General features: G+C 37.2%; 1 protein-coding gene across 4 annotated transcripts; it reads left to right on the top strand.

Annotated features, from left to right (window-relative positions):
- Window positions 1-8,160: 8,160 nt before the first annotated feature.
- LOC122086032 (protein BREAST CANCER SUSCEPTIBILITY 2 homolog B-like) lies at window positions 8,161-17,328 on the top strand. Of its 4 annotated transcripts, XM_042654711.1 has the most exons (23): window positions 8,162-8,450; window positions 8,565-8,711; window positions 9,134-10,127; window positions 10,206-10,249; window positions 10,331-10,455; window positions 10,541-10,695; window positions 11,095-11,217; window positions 11,303-11,533; window positions 11,632-11,713; window positions 11,808-11,858; window positions 11,954-12,029; window positions 12,128-12,239; window positions 12,333-12,404; window positions 12,913-13,105; window positions 13,187-13,369; window positions 13,567-13,709; window positions 13,778-13,840; window positions 13,955-14,171; window positions 15,663-15,830; window positions 15,909-15,999; window positions 16,352-16,749; window positions 16,843-16,915; window positions 17,013-17,328. In XM_042654711.1, the coding sequence occupies exons 1-20, from the start codon at window positions 8,288-8,290 to the stop codon at window positions 15,963-15,965; spliced, it is 3,399 nt and encodes a 1,132-aa protein (XP_042510645.1). In that variant the 5' UTR covers window positions 8,162-8,287; the 3' UTR covers window positions 15,966-15,999; window positions 16,352-16,749; window positions 16,843-16,915; window positions 17,013-17,328. The 4 variants fall into 4 exon arrangements, with proteins under 4 accessions (XP_042510646.1, XP_042510645.1, XP_042510644.1 ...); XM_042654712.1 differs by having other exon boundaries at window positions 8,161-8,450; window positions 13,570-13,709; window positions 16,352-16,915; XM_042654710.1 differs by having other exon boundaries at window positions 16,352-16,915.
- Window positions 17,329-17,434: the final 106 nt, after the last annotated feature.

Genomic DNA, 17,434 nt, shown 5'->3' on the forward strand with positions numbered 1-17,434 from the left:
GTCTACTCGAATCAGAATCATGGTTTCAAATATCGGTATCATATCATATCATATCAGTATCAGTTGAGATCGATCCCCGATCTTTAATCCATCTGGATTGGTTACCTGTATTGTTTCAGTGGTAAAATAATAATAAAAAGTGTACATTAAAAAAAAAAATCAAGGGCAAAACCGACCCCTAAATCCATGATCAAAATCAACCAAGAACATTCTTAATTCGAGCAATCCATGAAGGGTTTTTAGGATTAAAGATGATTCGTTGTCGTTCTGGATAAATCAAAATCAACCATGGTTGATGCCATTGTTGGATTTAATTGCAAGACCTAATCACTCCAATTTGTCAATTACACAACAAATCAAAATGGGAATATCCCTCAAAATACCATAGCTCAACTCAGGATTTTGAGACAAGTCCAAATTGGTGGATCGAATGATTCATAGTTCACTTAGAATGATGATCATCGAATGTCAAGGTCGGATTATTCGAACCATTGGTTTTTTGGTTCAAGTGGTTCACATTTGAAACCAACCCTTAAAAAAAAAAAAAAAAAAGAAGTTGGACCAGATTTTATCAAGCTATTTTTATGGCACTTGAATTGGTGGTTTTACTTACTCCATGTTTGGAGAAAATCATGGAGTCATCTTTGAAATATTATTCCAATCCAAAATCAATATAAATACTGATTAGGTTGGACTTTAGAGATGGACAAGATACTCCATTCGTTCAAAAAGATTAATGATGAAGTACAAGACCGGGATTAAAGAAATTATAAAGAAGGAAACTGGATGGGAACATAAAAGGGTAATATGGGAAATTAAAAAGTATGGATTGCCCAGAATTTGGTCCCATTGAGTTATACCCACAGTGATCCAATGAGGGACAACCGGCCAAGTTTCAGGGAGAGGATGGTGGGAGTCACCTCAGTGAGTCAGAGTCTTCCATCCAAAAGTTTACACGACTCTGGTTATAAATGTGACACGTGGCGGTTTCAGGTTACGCCATATAACAATCCCCAACCGCAGAATGGCTTGAATGTGCAGTTAGGCATTCCACACTGACATAGCATAGGGCCACACAACAGACCTTAAAAGGTACTGTTTTAATAGTGATATTAAAGAGAGAGAGGAGAATCGGACGGATCAAATCCTCTTGCAGCGCGTTTAACGACTGGGATCGATTGGCATGTAATCCAAGTTTGTTTTAGCCATCAGATGCATGGGCAAATACTGGGATCGTTTATATGGAGATATGCTAAATCAATACAGATCATCCGTTAGAACCATGGTTGGCGTGCTGCGGAGGACGTTAGTCCAATATAGGCACCATCTGGGGGGAAGACAAGTTAGTCGGCGGTACCAACAGAGGTACAAAATGAGTGGGTTTCTTCTATTGTTCTCTAGGGCGTTGGATTTAAGCTATTACATCTATTACACAATAGATGAGTCAGATCCAAGACGAGAAGAAACTGAATCAATAAAGGACTTGCCAATTCAATTTTCAATTAGTCCAACTAATTCTCAATTTGGTCTCCACTTTGACACCTATGAGTAAATTGGTTCTTATATATTTTGCGATAAAGGGTTCTTTGAACCGTTGAGGTCTCTCTCTCTCTCTCTCTCTCTCTCTCTCTCTCTCTCTCTCTCTCTCTCTCCTGTTATGTATAAAATCTTTTGGCCATCACCTCATTAGTGTGCTCTTTTATACAACTTTCTCAAAGAACCTCTTCCATGTTTCGTTGTAGGAAATTCTCTCTATTTTTTGTTATGTTGATTGACAATATAATTTGACATATTGACAATTAAATTAATAATAAAGCATTTGAAAAACTATAATTCAATTTTGACGGTTAATTTCAATTGTATAACCATCATGTATGTGGTTTGAATTTTCAATGTTCCCTGCAATTCAAAACAAAATATAATTTTTTAATACAATTTCCACAATATTATCATATAGGTGTGAAATTTAGTTCATGCTTGGATAATTACGTTAATATATCTACAAAATATATGCAAAAACCTAAATAACACATGGCAACTGTAGCAATGTGTAGAATTATGTCTAACCACCATTGGGATGCCCAACCAATCATCCATCAACCGAGAGGATTTGGGTTGTGTGGCCATTTATTGGGGTGCATGTTCGGTTTATCCCGATTGTCAGATACTTGTTGAGCACCAATTAATTGGAGAGGTGCCAAATCCATTCGACCTAGTTTTGAAACCTTCCGATCTCAACAAATCATGAAGAGGTGAAAATTCTTATAACATTTGGTGTAGACCTAATCTTAAAACACATGAAAAATAAACTCATTAATTATTTTCCATTCAAATTTAGTAATGAGAAAGTAATTGTCTATGACCATGTGGATTGTAAACCCAAAGTAGGTCCAGACTCCAGACAAAGAATCATCAAGGGGTCGAGAGTAGGCAATAGAGGGTATGAGTATAAGCACACTTGACTTCTCCATTAGATCTAGAATCTCATCCCACGTTGTTCATTATAGATTACACGATCCTCTTCAACGATTTTTCAATCAAACATATGCAATTCAATATATTGAATTGCATACCTATGTCTAATTGGAGGGAGATATTAATGGATATGGACAACGTGTGGATCCCTTCTCCCCCATAGTAATATGATGATAATATATTCATATATTTAACCCTAATAACCAATAAACATAACACGTGTACGGGAGAGCAGAAATTTAAGTGGGCATTTACGGATTTCCAGTCAAATAGTCAAGTCAAATTTGTCAAAGCAAGGGGAGATCTTAAGGGTATCAAACCATCACGTGTCCGTATAATGCCATCATCATTAGCTCCGGTGGAGCCCTGGAGTGGTGGGCACCACCCCACAACAACGGCTACAGCGCGTCAGCCTTCAGGTATTGGGAGTCTCATGTCTATTATGTGACCAGTGACCCCTGCCTCTTCCTCCCCTCTCCCCCTCTTGTCCTCTTACTAAGAGGACCCACGCCGGCAGAGCTGCATGGCCGGCGGGAAGGGACCAGGTCCACACTAAAATATAATTGATTCGGCCAATTAGCCTTTAAAACAATCTCTCTCGATCCTTGTGACGATCCTTAATTTTGGCAGTCTCTTGCCATCGATCTTCCATGCACATTACAAATAATGATTTCAAAGAAATAGGGGTGTCAATTCTGTAAGTAATTAATGAATTTGATTTTGAAAATAAAAATTTATTGGAGGAATATACAAAGAAGTAGGGGTGTCAATTCTGAGCCCTCATTGGTAGGTCCGATCAAGCCCGACATGCTTATGGCCCGACTTGGATCGGCCAGTTTAATAAGCATGTTAAGCTCGATACATTTATTAAACGAGTGTTCATGGTGCAGGTAGCTAACCTATTGGGCGTCCGACCAAATCAACATGTTTATATGCCCGACTTGAACCGACTTGTTGTAGCCTGACCTAGCCCGACCTCCGTTAATACTACATAAAATTCCTATTTTGCCACTACTAGTAATAAATCAATTAAAATTTTTTACCCTCTGCTTTGTAGTAGGATGTGATTTAATCAAGCTTTATTTTGTAAATTGTAATGGTCATAATATTTTCTTAAAAAGAAAAAAAGAACAACCATAATCTCATATCACTTATCTTCTTTATTAAATATTTGTGTCACATATTTATGAGCCTTTAACCCACTTAAGAATAGAATTTTAGGGTAGGCACGTTTAAAGCTAGTTTAGAGTTTGTTTAGACTTAAATAGGTCCACACCCTGGTTAAAGGCCAATTAAGACCCGTTTAAAGAAGTCCGATTAAAGTCCAACGCCTATCGGCCTAATTATAAACGGTAACATATCCCCCAAAGCTAGACCCGTTTACTTAAACAGACGTTCACGGTGTAAGGCTTCCAAGTGGTCAAGCCCGATTAGGCCCAATCGAGACCGATCGGGCCTGACCAAGACCGACCTGGCCTGACCGATTAACACCCCCAAAAGAAGAGAGTAGAGTCCATTGTGCAATAGACTTAAAGAAGTCAACGAATAAATAATGAAAAGCTTAAATTATATTCTTACGGTCAGATTGAAAATGATATAAAATGAAGGGAAGTGAAATAAAATTAATACTACCGTGAAAGTCATTGTAATAATTATTTCATATAATTGTGTACCTAAATGCAAAATATTCTAAATATAGTTATTAGATTTTATTTTACGTTGCAATCCTTTTTATTTGAGAAGTAAAACAAATATTACATTTGTAAAATCTAATTATTTAGCTAAGTTATTCAATCATGATTACAAAATATTTCTTTTTCTTTTCAAAACTGATTTCACTCCCCTGATCTCTTTCCTTCACATTCAACTAGACGTACCATATTATTAGTGTTAGGTATGTAATCCCGGGCCAGTAAGGCCAACCATGAGAGTAAACTTTGCTAGTTTTATTGATGTTTAGTTTTCTTAGTAGAATGTGTCAAACAATGTAGACAAGTTATAAGTGAACAAGAACAACCAAACACCTAACCAATTGACAGTTTTGGTTTCAGAAGCTATCTGTGGCCTTGAATGTGAGCCTTTAAATTATTCTATCTTTCAATGATGACGAGGAGTTGATCATTGATGTCCTAGAAAACTAATGGACAACTTTATTCGTAGAATTATTGATTGGAACCATTAACAAACAAACTCAACCTTATCCCAACAAACGAACTTATGGATAGAAACCACTGATGAAATATTTATCTATCATGATTTTAATCAAAACCAAACAATTCTAGCACTAAAACCAAGCTCTGATAGCTTCCTAAATGCAATCTGGTCACAGACGTGTCGTCTATAGACTGGTTTATCATGTTTTAACTGTACATAATATATATGGAAAAAGGGTTTCCTCCAATGCCCGTGTGTAGTTTTGCACTAATGGGCATCGTGGGTTTCGAACCATTAGAGAAAGATGTCTATAGTTTTGTGACTGGATGTGCGGATTGGAGGGGCTAAATGAGTTGCATTTGAACTCATAATTCTTGGAAAGGATGGGTTCTTTGATGGCCCTAACCCTATAAGAGAAAAGTAAGGATAAGAGAAATTTAAAAAAAAATAATAAAAATGAAGAACCCTAATGAAATCTGATTAGTGAACCTCTGCAATTGAGGATTTGAAGCGCTTCAACAAAGCCTAGTTTGGTAGATCAATTGATACCATAGGTTGTGGAGGCCCAACTCAAGCTTCGTGAATATGTTTGTGTTAGATTATTCACTTATTCCTCAAGTTGGCCACCCAAAAACTGATCACTTACAAAAGGCACATAATTTGCAAGCCACATTGCCAAATCCCACTTGTCTCCCAAAAGGATTTTCTGACATGTGATATCTTATCTCTGGCCACCGGCCACCCTAGTACTCCTCCATGCTTCTCCACCTCCAGGAAGCACTGATAAAAGGATGGGCTAGTTGAATTAGCAAGCTAGGGTTTGCAAATTTTGGCCAACCAGAGGATTTTTTTTGTATTTACCAAACAAGATGAATTCAAAAAGAGGCAATATGTGCTGCTCATTCTTGAGCAAGTTCCCTCTTTTCATCATATTTCTATCATATAAAAAAAGTCTTTTTGAGCAAGCGGTGTAGTTTATGTTTTCTGAGGAGATATTTTTATAGGGATAGTGTTTCTTGTCCGATAGCGGAGGCTATGTGGGCAGGAAGCACTCAATGAGTGCCTCTATCAGTTCAATCGAGACGGGTAAAGAGTTCATTTTGGGGGAGGAGAGAGAAAGAGAGCAAAGGCTACAAACATGAATCATTACCCCATCGCCCTTTTTTTGTTAATTCATTTGGGGAGTGAGAAAAAATAAATATAAAAATTTTGCTGAAAGTTTTCCTTAACTCACAAATTCATCATTGTAATTACCTCTCTTCTTATATGTTAGAGGCCCAAAATGCCCCCGAACACTCGTTGAATCACAATGATAGCCATCGATGAAATTATTCCTTTTTCACCATAAGTGAAGGAAAACTTGGTCCTTAAACATTAATCTAGGCACGAAGTTCTGTAATAGCAACTGGAAGAGGCAGAGAGAGAGAGAGAGAGAGAGCGAGATGGGCTGAAAAGGCCAATTACAACCGGAAGCGGCTGAAATGGGCTAAAAAGATACAATCTCAAATGCAAGATTTTATGGGTTTATTTCATTTTGGGCCCAACATGGGCCTATGGGCTATACTGATATTTGTTATAGAATTTGTAGATAGTTAGTTAACCTCGGCTGAAATCAACCGGAACCTGACTCAATTGAACTCCAAATTCCTAAAATCAAGGTTCATTGGAATCTGGTATTTTCTTGTGCCGGATTCCAATTAATCTTGTTCTTAAAAGCTCATCCTTGGATCAGACCAATTGAGGTTTAACTATTAGACACATTAAATGTAGATATACCGTTGCTGTAAATGTTAATTACCTCCAAGATCTACCAAAAAATAAGCTACCTCAAATATTGAATTGGTCTTACCAAAAAAAAAAATATTGGATTGATTTTGGACTGAGGTATGTTGGGATCGACTAAAAATTGATCCAAATCGAACCGATCCATAGCCAAATCGAAACCAAATTGAATGAAATCGATACAAAATAAATGATTATGAGATTACAAATTGGTGAATTGATTATCTATTTCTTACAATGTTAGTGAGAATATTTTTTATTGTAAGGGGAATTTTTACAAATCATTGAATGCGAGGTTATGAATAGAGAAACTCATTTGTAAATTGTAACAATGCTTCCATTAATTTCCCTATTCACTAATTGGTTTGATAGTTAAATGAATGATTTGATATTAGGGTTCATTTTGTGATTTCAATATTAATTAGCTTCTTAGTAACTTGTAATCCATTTTGTTTCAATATTAGTTATTTTCCCATTACAATGATAGAACATGATTTAATGATAAATTCAATGTGTTTTCGTTAAATCTGTTGTCATTATAGGTTATGAATGAAATATTTCATTATGGTTCAAGCCCAATAATAAATCGATCTAGATCGATATTGACTTGATATTGAAAAACCGAATAAATCGAAACTGACAAAAAACCGAAGTTCCTTGATGGATTGGTTATAGTCTCCCTCATTCTTATATCAAAACAGATTCAGTTCGACCAAAACCAAATCGAATTGACCAATTGACACCCCTACAATCAGCTGACCTGAGCAGTGATGGGCAAGGGCTTCCTTCCATCAAGCTAGGGGTGTCAATCGGTCGGTTTGGTTTGGTTTTGGTCGAGCTGAATCAGTTTCGATCTAGGAATGAGGAACCAAAACCAATCCATTAAGGAACTTCGATTTTTGTTCGATTTCGATTTCATTATGATTTGGTTTCCGTTTTTTTTGGTTATTCAATATCAGGTTTATATTATTTAGGTCGGTTATCATTGGGCTTGAACCATAATGAAATCTTACATTTATAACCCGTAGTGACAAGAGATTTAATGAAACACTTTAAATTTATGATCAACTCATGTTTATCATTGTAAAGGAAATATAACTAACATTGAATAATGGATAACTAATTACTAAGAAGACAATTAATATTGAAATCACAAAATAAACCCTATTATACAATCATTCATTTAACTATCAAACTAAATTTGTATAATGAACAAGAAAATTAATGAAAGTATTGTTACATTTACAAATCAATTTCTTTAGTCATAACTTCATATTCATTGACTTGTAACAATTGCCCTTATAATAAAAAATATTATCACTAATATTGTAAAAAATGGATATCAATCAATTCATCAATTTATAATATCATAATCATTTATTTTTTTATCGATTTCATTTGTTTTGGTTTTAATTTGGTTATTAGTCGATTTGATTTGAACCAATTTTCAATCTGCCCAAACATACCTCAGTCCAAAGGTTTGGGTCGGTTTGGGTTTTTTCGGTCAGTTTTCAATCTGCTATGTTTTGACACCCCTACACTAGGCTACCTTATTGGCATTGGGATTATTCATTGAATGTATTGATAAAGTGTCAATTTATTGGTAGGAAAAAAAAAAAGAAAGAAGCGTACAGGCTACGCGTGTGAGAGGCACTATTAAGTAATAAAGGCGTGAACTATTTTTCTTCCTAGTTTTCAAGTTTCTATTTTCCCGCTCCCAAGCGGTAAAATGTGTAGACTATTTGTAGTGGAAGAGGCAGAGAGCAGAGAGCAGAGAGCAGAGAGCAGAGAGCGGAAGAAGCTTCGCCGGTGAGCATCAGTTCTTTCGTCCTTTGTGAAAGCCCTAACTGAAAGAAGGGCAAGACGACGTCTAAGGATGACGACATGGCAGCTGTTTTCCGATTCCGGGAATGATTTCCGATGGGAGATCTCCGTTCCACCGTCTGAAACCAGATTAGAAGAATCTCGCAAAACCCTAATTCTACGAGATGACCTCACCGATTCTCGTCTCCCGTCCATGGCTGATCTCTTGTTTCAAGGTAAGAGCCTGAACTACATATCTTGTTCATTTGCTCCCTCTGCTATTATTCTCTTTCGTTTCTTGTTCAATCTGTCCATGAGCCGATCGAGATTCTTGTCGGCGCGTTCTGCAGGATCTTCAAAGGTCATGCAGAAAATAACCGAAGGCAATGGTGACCTTCCAATGTTCCGCACCGGATCGGGGAAATCGGTTGCTGTAAAAAAGTCTTCCCTAATGAAAGCATTGTCTGTCCTCGGCGAGGAGGATGCAGCAGAGAATGGTGGGTACGCTTTTTCATTTCCAAAAATTTTGGCCTAATTCTTTACTTGCACCTACAATTTAATTTTTTTCATACTTATCTTGACTAAGCTGAACGCTGAAGTGGGAGTTTCCAGAGTTAATAATGTTATGTAACGGATTTTTTTATTTTATTTTATTCTCATGTGCATCGATTTCCTTTTGTTCATTCTTATGATTCTGGTTTTTTATTTTTTATTTTTTTCTATAGTTTGGAGCCATGGCCATCAGGTGCTTTACTGTTTAAGTGGAGAGAAAATGGCTCTATTTCAGCATTTGAGTTTCCTTTTGAATAGAGTATATTGGTCTTTGATCTCCCGTTAATAGTTTCCGATACTACATCTTTGGTGATATATTTTTCCCTCTCCAATAAAAATTCTGAACTCCTTTTTTTTGGTCATATAGGTGAAGTGTGTGCCACGGAAGATAGGCACAGCTTCTCTAATTCTCATTTCCGGACAGGCTCTGGGAAGACAGTGAGTGTATCTTCTGCTGGTCTCCTCAGAGCAAAAACATTGTTGGGTTTGGAGGAAAACAATAATCATTTCACTTCTCAAGGTTTTGGAAATACAAGGAATTTGCCAACTAGTGATGAATTGAATTCTTTTGGGAACTCATCGAATTTGGTGACGAGAGCTGCTTTGCAGAATAACAGGAGTCTAGCTGCTAGATCAGTTCCACAGCATCTGGTTAGTTTTCCAACTGACATGTATTCACCTGGAAGTGATCCACAGAAGGAGAAAGTTCCCGACATTCAACTAACTGTGGGAAGTAAATCTGCTCGTATCCCATCTCCGATCAAGTTTCAAACTGCAGGTGGGAGATCTATTTCAGTTTCTAGTGATGCATTGCAACGTGCGAGGTGCCTTCTCGGTGATGCAGAGTTGGACAGTTTATCAAATGAGGGATTTGGAGATGATTCACTCTTTTCAAATTTCAAAGAGAAAACATTTGGTGAGATTCCATTGAATAAAGAAAATGATCCTTACGCTTCCTGTTTGCAGCAAAATGCTCATGCATCAAAAACCTTCCGACCCCTTATGGGTTTGATTTCAAACCAAAAGCATTCAACTGCTACAGCAGAGGACATAAATTCAGGGAGTAACTTACCAAATAAAGTTGGTTCAGATAGCTTCATACATGAGGGAACTTTTACGGCAACCGGTAATATATTTTGTATGCAGAAGTCTTTTAACAGTGAAGTGCCAGTTAAACATCCATTGGGAAAGGAATGTGGCTCGCGAATGGCTTCAGTATCAAGGTCTTTGGACAGGCCACTGGTTGATATTTCGAACAACATTGGCCATGCTAATTCAAATCAGAAGCGTACTCCTTGTGAAAAGAAGAGACTTGGAAGGAGAAGCTCTATATCTCCATTCAAAAGGCCACGCAGCTCCCGGTTTGTCCTCCCCTCCCAAGAAAAAACTCACTTTTAGTGACTTCTTGTGTAACATTTTCTGATCTACAAACTCTTCAGGTTCATCACTCCATTGACCAGCACAATTTCTCTTCTTCCTAATGGTAAAGAGTTGAAAATGCTGTCTTGATAGGCTGTATTTGTTCTTGTCTTATGCTTTCTTATCGAACTGTTTTCATTTTTAGGTCCAGCAACATTGAAAATGTCTGAAGGATCTTGCAAAATGAAGGTTTCCAGTCGGTATCCATTTGAGGCTGAAAGAAAGACAGTAGAAGAATTTTTCGGGGCCACCCCTTTTTACCAAAAATTGGTATGACATATGATGCTGTATTTTCTTATATAAAGATATTTCTTTGCGACACTGATTCTTTATTATTATACTTGAATCTGTCTAGTTAGTGCACGTGCCAGATCAAGTAAAGTTCATGAATGCAGATAGTGCAGAAAAATATATGTTCTGTGACAAATCTAGCTCAGATGTGACAGGAATAGAGGCTTTTCATCACATGCTGTCAAAATCCGGAGCCTCCATGCTTAATGCTTCCAAAGAGTAAATATTGCCACTCCTTTCCTTTATAAAATTTTTGCCCTGTGACCTTGGTGGAAGTGTTTATATCTGCACGCTTTGTTTAACTGGTATTACGGAACTGGTTCTTCAAAGTTAGTCCTGTTGATCGTTGGCCTATGCTTGTTGGACCTTTTATTTGTAATGCGAGTTATAGGGATGCAAAACATAATGTAAGAAATGCAATACAATTTTATGGACATGAATTTCTATACATTCCTCATAAAAATGAATGTCTGTAAATTTCTATACACGCTATGTAATTGGTATTATGGAATTGGTTCTTCAAGGGTTATTGGCACAATGCAACTGTGCACAACTTAGGTCAATTTTAACACTGTACCTGGGTTCCATTGATTTTTTCCCCCCTGTATATATATCTAGATGGGTTGCAAATCATTACAAGTGGATAGTTTGGAAACTGGCATGTTATGAAAGAGGTTATCCTGCTGAAGCTTCTGGTAGATATTTAACTGTGTCCAATGTCATTGAGGAGCTGAAATACAGGTAATTATAAATCTAACTAGTTATAGTTAGAAGAGTAAAATTTATAATATCTACAAGAACTATTTCCTATGCCTTTGGATAATAGGTACGAGAGAGAAGTAAATCATGGTCATAGATCTGCAGTCAAAAGAATTCTGGAAGGGGATGCCTCACCTGCTTCAATGATGGTATTGTGCATTTCAGCCATTCGTTCCTACCCTGACCCTAAGCTTGAGACAGTACATCCTATGCCTTCATATGAAGATGCTAAAAAGATTAATGGATCAAATTTGTTTAAGAGCAGTAATGTAGGAAAAGTAGAGCTGACTGATGGGTGGTAAGTGTGTGCCTCTTCTTGCATAAACACTTTGTTTTTACATGTCATAGCTGTAGAATTGGTCAATTCTTAACAATTTTATATTGTTTGCTATGTAGGTACTCATTGGATGCCCTTTTGGATGTCCCATTGTCAAAACAGCTTCTTGCTGGAAAATTGTTTGTGGGTCAGAAACTTCGGGTACTGCACTGTTTTTGAGTTTTATGATTTGGACTAGGTTAGAGTACTTCAAAGAGAGCTTTCTTTCTTACAATTTAGTTTGCTCATTCTGAAGGTGTGGGGAGCAGGCTTGTGTGGCTGGGCTGGACCAATTTCACCTCTTGAGGTTCTTAGGTTAACTTGTGTCTTCCATTGAAGCTTTAATAATTGAAAATTTTAATGTATATCCCAACACTTTGGGGCACTTGCTTCTGTTTTCAGGGTTCTAATGCAGTTCATTTACTATTGCACATAAATGGGACATATAGAGCTCGTTGGGCAGAACGTTTGGGATTCTGTATGCTCTGTTCAAATTTATGATGACCTTTCATTGGCTCTACCTTACAATCTCTTGCCCAAGTCATTTAATTTGGGACTTATATTTGATTTTTTTAGGCAAGGGTCTGGGCACCCCATTGGCTTTTAGGTGTATCAAGGGTGGTGGTGGTATAGTCCCTAGGACATTAGTAGGAATCACACGAATCTACCCTGTTCTTTACAAGGAGAGGTAATTGACGATTTATGATTTGATTATGTTGTATTTGGCACTTATATAGTGCTTGTGATATGGTAACAATTGCTTACACTTTCTCCTATTTAGGTTAAGTAATGGAGGTTCTGTTGTGAGGTCAGAAAGGATGGAGGCCAAAATGGTCCAATTGTACTACCAGAGGTGACCTTTCTTTGTTGAAACTTTTGAAGAATACCAATCTGCAGATTGTTCGTATAATGTTCATAATTTCATGACCATCCCTGAGCATCATCATCTCGCTACACAATGTTATCTAACTTTACTGGTTTCTAATGGTTTCTGTATAAATGAATTTTCTATCTTCTTCTTCTTTGTGTGTGTGTGTGCATGAATCTTAAATTGAAAGCACATGGATGAAATATGCTATATTGGTACCATTATGCTTGTAGCAGCAGCAACATGTAAATCACATTTTTCATTTGTTTGGGAGTTGAGTGTTGCTAAACTGTGCAAAACTAGTTCATATGTGTTGATTTTATGTATTTTAGGTGTTTTGTTTCTTGAAATGACACAGATTTACTACTTTGTTAACATTTGTTTTCTTTAGTCCATCTGTCTATTTCTTTGGAATCTGTTAGGTATTGTTATATATTGTCATGATATTATTAGCTGAATCATTTATGTAGTGCTGTTTTATTCTCTGATTCAGGCGCTCTATGATTGCGGAGGGTGTAATGTCTGAGTTTCAAAGAGATTTCAATTGTCATGGAAAAAGTGAAGACAGAGAAGAGGGGGCTCAAATCCTTAAGATCCTTGAGACAGCTGCTGAACCAGAAGTTCTGATGGCAGAAATGAGTTCAGAGCAGCTAACTTATTTTGCCACTTATCAGGCAAGACAAGAGGTGGGTATTGACAGATTTCCATAAACAAATTTATCGTTATTTGGAATGAAATTGTTTAACCATGTGGAGGTGTGATGACAGGCAATGAGGCAGTCAGATATGCGGGACAAGATTGAGAAAGCTATTGAAAATGCAGGCCTTAGTGGAAGAGATGTCACCCCATTTATGAGAGTGAGAGTGGTTGGGCTAGCTAGTAAACATTGCCATAGGAAAGGTTGTATGAGGGATGGCTTGATAACAATATGGAACCCAACCGAGAAGCAGGTGAGGCTTAGTGATCTTTTTAAATTGTTCCCCCTCTTCTCTCTGTTCACCATCTTGTTTTTTTTTTTGCTTCCCGAATAATTGTTCCCCCTCTTTTCTCTCTGTTTCCCTTTCTGGGAGACGATTCTCTTACTGTTCTCTTTCATTCCTTAATTATTTCCTCAATATTGTCTAAAGAGTGCTTCTTCATTGAACAGCAGGCTGAGCTCGTGGAGGGGCAGGCATATACTGTCACAGGGCTCATGGCACTAAACTCTAATTCAGAAACAATTTATTTACATGCAAGGGGATCTACTACTGCATGGCTACCTTTATCTTCTTTAGCAGCTGAATGTTTTGAGTAAGTCTACACTTTTTTGTACCCTAAGCAATAAAGTTTGAACCCCAACTTATGCTTCTTTTTTGTAGACCATTTTTCACTCCTCGCAAATCAGTCTCATTGTCAAATTTGGGTGAAGTTCCTCTGGCAAGGTCAACTTTTTGCCTCTGCATTTTGATTTACGTGTCCAGTCATTCTTTTGGTGCTTGTTGTGCATGAATGTTTTCATAAATTTACATATAGTTCTCTGTTTTGGGTTGGTTCAGAGAGTTCGATATTGCTGCTGTTGTTGTCTACGTTGGGGAAGTTTATACATCTGGCCACCAGAAGAGGCAATGGGTGTTTGTGACTGATGGCTCCATATCAGAGCCTGAGCTTCAGTCAGAAGGATTTGCAGATTGTTTGCTTGCTGTTAGCTTCTGCTTGCCAGATATAGATAATGATTCATCTGCACCAATCAACCGTAACCTTGAAGGATCTACTGTGAGTACTTCATCACAGTATAAGAAAACCTACTCTGTTTATACGCAAGAAAACCAATTTTTAAATTTATAATATGATGATACTATGAAAGAGAATGGATTATCACTTTTGTTGCAGATCATCACTTGTAAGATACATCTACCAGTATCTGGTAGCATTTTTATTGGATCTGATGAATGAATGTTGATAAGCTCCGGCCTAGATTTAGAAAAGTTAACGGGAAAGTCTGTTAAGAGATAAGATGTTAGATAGTGAAAGAAAGGAGTTCCATTCAGATCTCAATGGGCTTCACTATTCAGGAACATGACATCTGAAACTTACAAGCAAGCTTTATGAGTTAAAAGGATTAACTTGCAAAATTATTATTATTATTATTATTTTAATTTTGACTGCAGTTGTAGACAGCATCCTCACTGTGTAAACCGTAATAAACCTTGGAGTCGTGTCATTCCTGATGTTTGCATTATGTGTCTAGTAAAGATGAAAGATTTCAGGCATATTATTTATTGGGATTCCAACCAATGGATTTGGCCAGACCATCACCATCCTGGATGACATGGAGGCAAAACGGGAATGACATTATTTTTCGTGGAGCTTATTTGGAATTAGTTTTCCAAATTAAGGAGTGGACAAGGAACAAGAATCTGGTTGATAGCAGCACCTGTGATTGTTTGGTTGATTTGTTTCAAAAGGAATAGAACCTTTGAAAATCTGCACAGTAGATAGGTAAAAGGTCTAAAGAGATGGTGTTTGGGTGGTTCATTGCTAGAGATTTAGAGTTGTTACAAGTGTTACATGCAGCAATGGAGGATAGCTGAACATAAATTTCACTGGATATATTCTTTATATGGCACTTTTTCTGTCTATCATTGGGGTTCTCTCCTTTAATAGTAAGATTGACAAAAGGGTACGTTGCTGAAGAACTAAGGAAGTGAGAGTGTTGCACGAGTCAGTACTCTTGGTGATGACATTTTGGCTGTTTTTTGTCTCTGGAATGTGGGTGGCTTGAGAGAGGTGGTGGAGGTTCTCAAATCACAGTTATTTTTCATGGGTGCTGTTTATGGTTCATAGTGGGGAGAGCTGTCGCTTTGCTTGTACCACCTTTCTGCTTTGGGGTTTCACTTCTTAATTTCGTAACTACTATTAATAAACAGGGTTTTCTGCAACCTTCAAACCCCCTAATTCTATTGCAGGGTTTCTGGACCTGTTTCACCTGATCTTTTACCATCAAACCTTGAGATGTTACTTTCAAACTCTATCTGTAGCATTCCTCAAGCGTTCTGTAACTTACTAACTTTATATAATAAAATAAATATATATGTGCTAACTTCTAGGAGTTTATTGTTCATGATATGTTTGTTATTATGGTCATGCAAAGAAAGAAGTCTGAATTGTGCTCTTTCAATTGGTGTCAGTTCTAGAAATTCCATTTTATTTCTCACCACTGGTCATTTATTGGCTGCTTTTATTATATGGCTACTTTTAATATAGGTTGGCTTCTGTAACCTAGTCAAGCGATCACGTGACAAGATGAATAACCTTTGGGTAGCGGAGGCAACTGAAAATTCTACTTACTTGTCCTCTTATGACTTTCCTGGCTGTTCTTATCTCAAAGAAGCTGCTACCTGCACTCGCAAATGGGCCAAAATCTCTTATATGGTAGGCATTTTATTGCTGAATCTCAAATGATGCTGGCTTGGATCAGTAACCTTAATAATTGAATTCCCTTATTTGCAGACCATGCAGAAACTCCGGGAGAGGGTTTTAGTCATTATTGGTGGATGTGACAGCTAGGATGTTGTGGGAATGTATATGTATGATGTATCATGTAAGCATCTTTGTCTCCATACCTTCTAATGTTTTGTGATTTGTGTTGGCTGATCTAGGTGTGGAGTCTGTTGCTTCATTTAGTACATTCCCTCTTGTTGGGGATGTTTTGTTTTTGGTGGGGAGTTCATACAACGTTTCAACTTCTCTCATACCTCTCCAAATTATTTCCATGTCATTAAAATCACTATCCTATCTTTGGGGGTTTTGGATTCTGTTGTTTTCATCAGGTGCTGTTCAATATTTTCTTGGTTGATATGTGAAAAACTGAAGGATATGCATTATTAGAGAACGTAATGATCAGAAAAGTTGTGCTAATGTTTTTTTTTTTTTTTGTTGAATTGTGGTTCAGGGTTGAAGATTTCTTGCTTCTGGAACTTGCCATGGATGCACTACTATGGTTCCAAAACTTTGATTTTTGACTTTTGAGGGGCACAGGTCATGTCTGGTAGGGGAACTCAAACATCCTCAATGCTTCTGAGAGAATGACATCTTCGTTGTTGTGAGTAGTTCCCAGCCACTCAGGTCATCTGCAGATCTTGCAGAATGACATCTTCGTTGTTACGAGTAGTTCCCAGCTACTCAGGTCATCTGCAGATCTTGCAGAATGACATCTTCGTTGTTATGAGTAGTTCCCTGCTACTCAGGTCATCTGCAGATCTTGCCTTTCCTATCAACTGAAAATCAAGAAGGGCCCAAACTATCAAAGAATCAAAGACAGATTGGTGAAATCAACTTGTATTCTTGTGAGGTCAGATTCCCTATTTTTGTCCATTCAACAAGCTGTCACCACCACCTATATTTTTTCCTGGTCAAGGTGAGTTAGATAGCTGGATCCTAGCAGGCTCCTGTGCAAGCTTCACAGAACCCCTATGCGATGACAGTCCAGTAACTGGAAACACGTCATTACAAACAAGGTACTGATTTTGTAAATACCAAACATTTTACTTTTTTGGATTTGTAAATATCAGCTAAATTCAAGACCTCTTTTCTAAAAAATACTATATGTAGCAGATGTACGATGGAAGAGGAATTCTGGCGAAGCAGTGACAATGTTTGTGGCTTTATATGTATATAGTGGAGTTGTATTTTAAATTTTATAAATTGAAGAGGGAAAATTGGGAGGATGGGAGTAGTCATTGGGCAGGTATCTGGGCCATTCCTACTTCTAGGTAACATGTTTACATCCATATCTGAAGTAATTGTCAATAAAATCTGAGTAGGTCATGCTCATTTATTGTTGTAAACTTAGATTGGTTTGTATAATTTTATAGCTGGCACAAGACTTAAGGGTGGCAATGTTAATAAAGTAACTAAGCAAGCTCTGAAATATGGATGAAAACAGGGAGAGAAAGGAGGAGCTTAGCCTTCTTTTTGTTAAAATTGCTACATCAGCAATCTATTGATAATATATCGATTCAATAGTTATCATTGAT

The sequence above is a fragment of the Macadamia integrifolia genome, chromosome 8 (genome assembly GCF_013358625.1).
Source record: "Macadamia integrifolia cultivar HAES 741 chromosome 8, SCU_Mint_v3, whole genome shotgun sequence".
Classification (NCBI taxonomy): Eukaryota; Viridiplantae; Streptophyta; class Magnoliopsida; order Proteales; family Proteaceae; genus Macadamia; species Macadamia integrifolia.

What these genes read in the sequence shown, in the direction of transcription:
- LOC122086032 (XM_042654710.1), top strand. Translation starts at nt 8,288, where the DNA reads ATGACGACATGGCAGCTGTTTTCCGATTCCGGGAATGATTTCCGATGG. An exon ending in GGAACCCAACCGAGAAGCAG is followed by an intron (nt 13,370 to 13,566) that starts GTGAGGCTTAGT and finishes TTCATTGAACAG; the next exon opens with CAGGCTGAGCTCGTGGAGGG. An exon ending in GTAACCTTGAAGGATCTACT is followed by an intron (nt 14,172 to 15,662) that starts GTGAGTACTTCA and finishes CTTTTAATATAG; the next exon opens with GTTGGCTTCTGTAACCTAGT.